Raw genomic sequence first — 6,617 nt, forward strand, 5'->3', positions numbered from 1 at the left:
ACATAGGAAGCACTTTAAAAAAAAAAAAAAAAAAAATAGAAGGGGGTCACTTCCATCCGCAGGGGAAGAGGGTTGCTTTGTGTTGTCAGTCTCTGTTTTTATTTTACAGTCTGTAAAAATACTCTGTCTGGCCGTCCACATCCATTCACAATATAAAGTAGTAAAAAATATATATATATATAATATGGTTTATTTATACAGTTACACTTGCAAGGCAATCAGTCCTCCGCTGGTCAGGCCCTTCTACCTCCAGATGCTCTGCCTGGTTGATATGACTGCAAGACAAGACAAAAACAACCTGAGTGACTCCATCATGGTGGACGAGTGCTTGCAGAAAGAAAAGAGGAAGGGAAAACAGGACATATGCGAGCGCAAAGCCTGGACTGGGAGATGGACATGCAGACACCGCAGCATCTGGCGAGATAGACATGGATGTTTTGGGCCATGAGGAGGATGGCAGTAGGGTTTTGCTGAGGGGATGCAGGCAGCATCACCACAGTGGGCAGGGACATCACAGCTTGCTTCTGCTGCACCCAAAAATGTGGTGCAAGGTGGAAAAAGGGTTATGGGATGTGGAAAGGGTTTTGGGCTGAACTGGTCCCCAAGATGGAGCAGAAGCGACTCGTGTGAAAGATGGGAGCCAAATCCTCCCCGCGTTAACCCTAGCAAGGTCTTTGCCCCAGGGGATGTGGGGTGGCATGAGAGGGGATAAGGAGCATCCTCTGCAGCTCCCTGCAGGGCAGAGAGCCGGACCACCAGTGTGTGAGCCCCTGGCAGCAGAGCAGAGGCTGCCGGGATGCAAGCTTTGCTCTTCCTAATGGCATCTATAAATAGCTCCGGCCTCTCGCTCCCAGCTCTTGCTCGCTCTCTGCAGCCCGTTTTGGGCAGCAAAAGCCTCTCCCTCCTTCCCACGCATCTTCCCCAGCCCAGCTCACACTCCCAGGTGCCTGCCGGGACATACGCACCCTCAGGGTTCAGGCTGGACACCAGGGGCTCTGGCAGGGTCCTAGGATGGCTGAGGAGCTGCTTGGTGCTGGCCCGGGGAGGTGAGTCGGCACCGGTGGTGGGAGGAAAACCTACAGGATAGGGAAAAATGCGTGGCTCAGACGGGTCATGCCTCCTGCGCTTGCCAGGCATGGCTGCTGCAGTGCTGCAGGGCATCCACGTCACCCTCTCTGGGTGCTCCAAAGGAGAAATGACCAGGTCCCCGTTTTCCCCCGTCCCGTTCCACGAGAGCCCCCCGCCACCTCCTCTTGTACCTGCATGGATGTGGCCCCAGGCACCATGTTCACCCTTCCCTCGCCAAACACAAAGAGGTTATTGGCAGCTGGAGCCCATCCCCACCAGCCCTCAGCCCCTGGGGGCTGACACAGGCCCTTGGCCACCTGCTTTTTGCAGCGGTGGCATGCAGCAATGCTGCAAAGGGAAGCTTCCTGCGGCCGCCCCAGCCCCAAAAGCAGCAACAAAGGATCTGACGCCTGAGCACGGCTACGAGCAACCCCAAGGCTTCAGTGGGGAGGAAGGAGGCCCGGGGCTGGCAAACCTCAGAGACCCCCCCAGGGTAGCAAGCGACTGCTGTGCCAACACTGAAACCCCATCCCCGCTGCCTAACCTCAGCACCCATGGCAGAACTGGCCAGCTTTGGGGCTGACCCCCTTGGAGGGGGAGGCAGGGAGCGGGCAGGGGTCCCGTGGAGCGGCCCCCGCGGCCGAGCCGGCGGCAGCATGCCGACCTCCGGTTCTCCGGCCGGCCGCTCGCGCGGGCTCGGCTCCGGCTGGGCATCCTCCTCAGACCTGGCCTGCAGGACAGTCACTGTGGCCCCCGTCTGCTGAATAAACTGCTGCAAATTACACTGCCTCAGCTCCTTATTTAATTCCTCCAGCTCTTGGGTCTGGAGCTGCAAAACACACACCGAGGAGGGGGACAGGGTGAGCCGCCTGTCCACCTCCATGCCCCAAACCAGCTGGGATAACCCCCCCCCCCCGGGGCTGCTCCCCCAGCTGGGGCTCACCCTGCTGGAGCTGGCAGAGGGGACCTCGGGGGTACCACAGCTTGGCCACCCCTCTCTGAGGGCCTGCAGGAAGCGGGGTGCCAGGGGGGGAGACGACGACGAGGAAGGCATTGTTTTGGGAACAGCCCTGCTTTGCTGCGTCTCCACAAGAGGGTGCGAGCAGCCGTCAAATGGCGGCTGACACTGTGCTGGAAGATGAGGGATGCAACTGAGATGCGCAAGACGAGATGCTGGAAGCATGGCCACCCTGGGGAAGGGCAGCTACCACCACCTGGCTGGGCAAAAACTTCTCCCTTTTGCTCCACCGAAGGGGACCTGGTGGGCAGAGGGCAGATGTCACACAGCACCTGGACAGGGAAGCCAGAGGGCATCACGACTCAGCCCCACGGCTGCTACTTCCACACTGTGCAACCCCCCTGATAAGTCTGAGCCCCTGCACAGCTTGCATGGTCAAAAGGCTTTGTGCACAGGCAGCACGGGGACATATGCTATCCCCCTCCACAACTCCTTTATCCAAGGTGACATCAACCCTTATGCCAATGCCACTGACCCTGCGCATGGACCATTTGCTCCAGCACCATCATCTGCACCAGAGCTGGATGATGCTGTGCTCCCCACGCACCAGCCAGCAGGAGCCCCAGTCCAGACACAGCTTGCACGGAGAGCAATGGCTGTGGCACCCTTCACTAGCTAGGTAAAAGCGGTAGTGTCCCCCCAAGAGCAGTCACTGCCGCTGAGACACCTGCATGCACCCAGTCCCACTCTCACCAGCTAGCTGGGGCAGGACCAACCCACTCAACCCACTGGCCCCGTGCCGCTGGAAAGCTGGTCCCATCCCCTCCTGAAGGTCCCACCAAGCCATGGGGCTGCTCAGCCTGGTCCTATCTACCTGCAGATTCCTTTCAGCTTCCTCCAAGGCCTTCTCCACAGTAGCCAGGTTGCTCTCCAGCTGGGTGCCTTGCTTGACCTTGGCCTCCAGGTCCCTTTTCATCTTGGCAGCCATGTCCTCAAGCTCTGTGGGGCTGGGTGCAGGGGTCTCCTTCCCCCTCTTGGCTCTCTCGGCCATCTCCCACTGGATCTCCTCCTGCAGGGCTTCTGTCCGGGCACTCAGCTCGTAGATCCTCTGTGTGTACTCCTCCAGGCTGGCCCGCAGGCTCCTAACCCGCTCCTGTCGCTCCCGCTCACACTCTTTTTCCAGCCGGAGCTCGCTCTGCCAAAACTCCTCCTCGCCCAGCTCTGTCTCATTCCTCCGTACCAGGTGCTCCAGGTAGAGGATCTCATCCTCCTGGCCGGTGAGCCGGCTGCGCTCCCAGAGCCGTAGGTCTGTCTCCAGGGTGTCCCCATGGGCCTCCAAGGAATGCAGCTGCTCCTGTTGCTGCAGCACCCTCCTAAACAGCTCCTCCTTGGAGGGTTGCACAACCCCACTGCCCTCCAAGTCCATCCCTTCCCGCACTTGGTGCCTCCAGCGGCTCATGGCAAACAGGTCACTGGAGCCTGTAGGATCCAAGTTGAAGGTCATGGATTTTTTCGACTCCCGGGAACGGGGTGCATCTGTACCGGCAGGCCTGGGCTTGATGGGCAAGCTGGCCCGAATGAACGTCCTCTCAGGGGCTTGGGGAGCGCCCTCTGAGGAGGGCCGCTCGGCCATGCTGGGACCCGTCCGCCGCAGGACGAACTGCACATCGTTGGCATACTGTCCGCACTTGGCCAGTGACTCCAAGGGGCATTCCAGAGGCAGCAGCTGCCGCTCCTTCTCCCGCAGCTTCTGCACCAGGACGTAGCGGCCAGTCTGACCTGTTTGGAGGAAGTGAGGATGTCAGATGGGAGAAGACATGGCCAACAGTGGTGTGCAGAGGCTGCTGCCGCACGGGCAGCCGCTGGTGACGTCTGCACCACCCCAGAGCAGGATACCCTCTTCCCAGGAAGCACCTGCAGATGGGGCATCCCCTCGGCAGATGCCTTCACCCAGAAAGGGGCATCCCCCCCAGATGGAGATGGCTCACCGATGGCCCGTGCCAAGGCGATGACCACTTCTTGGCAGGTGGTTTGCTCAGAGACACCACAGACGACCCTCTGGATCCCGTCCACCCAGACCTTCAGCTCCATCCCCGTGGCTGCTGGGCCTCAGGCGTGCTGGGTCATTGCAGTGCAGGCTGCCTGCAGGGGAAAAAAGAAACCAGGTTTCCATCCCAAGCCTCTAATGAGGAATACAAGATGCTTTAAGAGTGGTGTCATTAAATCATCTTTAATGCCAGCATCTCATAAGGCTCATCCTAGACCAAGCAGTTGCTCACTGCTGCCCTCCATCCATCCATCTCTGCAGCTCTCCCTGCACATGGACTGCACTTTTGTTGATATTATTAAAACACTGATGTTCATCTGTAAAAAGAAAAAAAAAAGCCCACATATCTGGGCAGCAGGTCCAAATCTTCTAGTGGTGGGAAATGATGGGGTTTGTGTGCTTGCATGGTGCCCTGGAGGAGATGCCCAGCTTATTTCTGCTATGAGCGCAGACTTCTAATAGGTTTGCTGGACTTTCACTTCGATTTCTTTGACAAATTGGCAGGCCGGCACCAGGGGATTTTCCAAACAATATTGCAAAAGGCAGAGAAACCACTGGCTGCCCACCCTCACAAGGGGATATTGAGAGAAGGTGCAGATGACACACAGTTTAATCTATTTACCTCTATCTCAATTTATCAGAAATTAAAGTAAAGCCTCTTTCTGCACAAAAACATGACCAAAGGCAGGGTTTGGAAAGGGGAGCCAGGCATGAATGCCCCCAGCAAAGCCCAGGATCCCTGGGGATCCTGTGCCCAACACCAAGGCCCAGCCCGATTCCCACCTGGTGGTGACTTCTCCTGCATTAAAATAACACCCATTAGCCCAGGTGCACCCAACTCCTGCCTCTTCCAGCAGCTCAACAACTGCAGTCTTTTTTTTTTTTTTTTTTTTTTTTTTTTTTTTTTTTGAGTACAAGCTGTAAAGAACTCAAATATTTGAGCTTACAGTGTTTTCAACCACCACCCAAACAAAGATGTATCTTCCCTCCCCCTCCAACACTTTTTTCTAGCATCAGCCTTGTCCAAAAGCCCCGGGTGGAGGAATTTGTATAGGAAATTTCCAGGCCTGCTGTCCAGAGGGTCCCAAACCGTTTTCCCAGCCTAACCCAACTGGTTGCAGCCTCTCCATCCCTCCAGTCCAGCTCTCCTAACTTTGCAGCCAGGCTGCAAGAAAGCTTGACCTCGGCTTAAACACCACTTCTTGCTTATTTTTCGTTGCCTGCTTGAGTAATCAAAGGGAGGGCTCAAAGGGTCCCGCCTCTGGCGACACGGGATTTTAGCCATGGTACAAGAAAGGCAAGGAGAAACCAGGGAAGACAGGGCTTGGTGAGGCTGTTCCCTGTGCGTGCCAGGTCCCATCAGTGCCACCCCCTGCCCACCTCCAAAACATGGGCACAGAGCAGCCGCTGCAAATACCTCTGCGCTGAGCTCATGTTTGCCTTGGCTGGGCAGCCGGGGAAAACCGGTGGGGGTGAAGGGCACCTTGGGCTCAGCCAACCTCCCTGTGAGACCAAAATGACTAAAATTTGCAAGGTTTATCCCAATTTCATTTCAAAGCTGGGTTTTTGGCACTGCTCCCCCCCACCCCCGCCTCGCTGTGCATTCAAGGCTGCAACTGGCCGCCAGCACGGAGCAAAGTCCAGGCACCGCCATGGTACCACCCAGCTCACCCCAAAGCCACTGTTCCCCCACCCCAATCTGCGGCACTCTAATGCCAAATTTGGGGTGGCAATGCATGCTGGGGAACATTGCCCCCACCCCAGCCAGAGACCCAGTTAGCACCGAACCCCGGCTTCTCCTGCCTCGACCCCACAGGGAGGCCAGGAGCTTAATATAAATAAGGAAAAATAACCCAGCTGGTTAAGTTGTGTCGCACAGCCTCACCTTACCCCAAGATTCCAGCAGTTGCCGAACGCTGCTGGGTTCTGGAGCGCGATGGCCGCCGGCACACCAGTCCCAGGCACCTGTGTGGGTTCAAACCTGGCACCAAGCTCCAGCCCCGCCTCAGTCGGCAGCCCCAACAATCATTTACCAGCAGCCAGTGCGTGGCACACCACCGCCAAAAAGCTGGGAGCAGTGGCAGCCAGCTTTTCTCCTGATATGGGGGAAACCTCCCCCACAAAAGCAGCCAGCACATCCCTCCCTGCTGCATCTCTCCCTGCCGCATCCCTCCGTGCCACATCCCCCAGCACCCCAAAATCCATGTAAGGGGTCTGCATTAACCGAACACTCACTGTAACCCCTGGGGGTTTTGGGGGTGGCCATCCCCAGCTCGGTTCTCGATATGGGACGTTATATGCCTCCTTGCAAGGGGGTGGTAAATAGGGCTGGGGGCTGCTGCCTCCTCTGCCTACCCTCCTTGCCCCTTCCCATGGCAGGATCAGCTCGCACAGCCCACCCAAAACCAGCCTGGTTGCCCCTCTTCTCCCAAAGTCCTGGGCTCACAGAGGAGCTGACAGGATGATGGCAGCTCCATCCTCATCTGGGGGGACCAGCAATGCTCCTCATATCCCCCTGTCCCTGCTCAGGGGAGGGGGGGACAG

At 57.4% G+C, this 6,617-nt stretch overlaps 1 protein-coding gene across 1 annotated transcript; it reads right to left on the bottom strand.

The window, feature by feature from the left end:
* Positions 1-243: 243 nt before the first annotated feature.
* On the bottom strand, positions 244-4,177 carry LOC104290282 (ras association domain-containing protein 7-like). The gene is made up of 5 exons (XM_009889361.1): positions 4,015-4,177; positions 2,901-3,805; positions 1,729-1,897; positions 966-1,076; positions 244-275 (listed from the first exon to the last, which is right to left on the bottom strand). Exons 1-5 carry the CDS (start codon positions 4,115-4,117, stop codon positions 244-246), a joined length of 1,320 nt encoding a protein of 439 aa, XP_009887663.1. The 5' UTR covers positions 4,118-4,177.
* Between the last annotated feature and the right edge of the window lie 2,440 nt (positions 4,178-6,617).

This window comes from Charadrius vociferus, unplaced genomic scaffold, assembly GCF_000708025.1.
Source record: "Charadrius vociferus isolate BGI_N301 unplaced genomic scaffold, ASM70802v2 scaffold467, whole genome shotgun sequence".
In the NCBI taxonomy this organism is placed as follows: domain Eukaryota; kingdom Metazoa; phylum Chordata; class Aves; order Charadriiformes; family Charadriidae; genus Charadrius; species Charadrius vociferus.

Bases quoted from the DNA above. Each gene is read 5' to 3' on its own strand.
- LOC104290282 (XM_009889361.1), bottom strand. From the start codon at position 4,117: ATGGAGCTGAAGGTCTGGGTGGACGGGATCCAGAGGGTCGTCTGTGGT. The intron at 1,077-1,728 runs GCATGCTGCCGC...CCTATCCTGTAG, and splicing joins GGCCGGAGAACCGGAGGTCG to GTTTTCCTCCCACCACCGGT. The intron at 276-965 runs GTGCGTATGTCC...CTTGTCTTGCAG, and splicing joins GTCCAGCCTGAACCCTGAGG to TCATATCAACCAGGCAGAGC.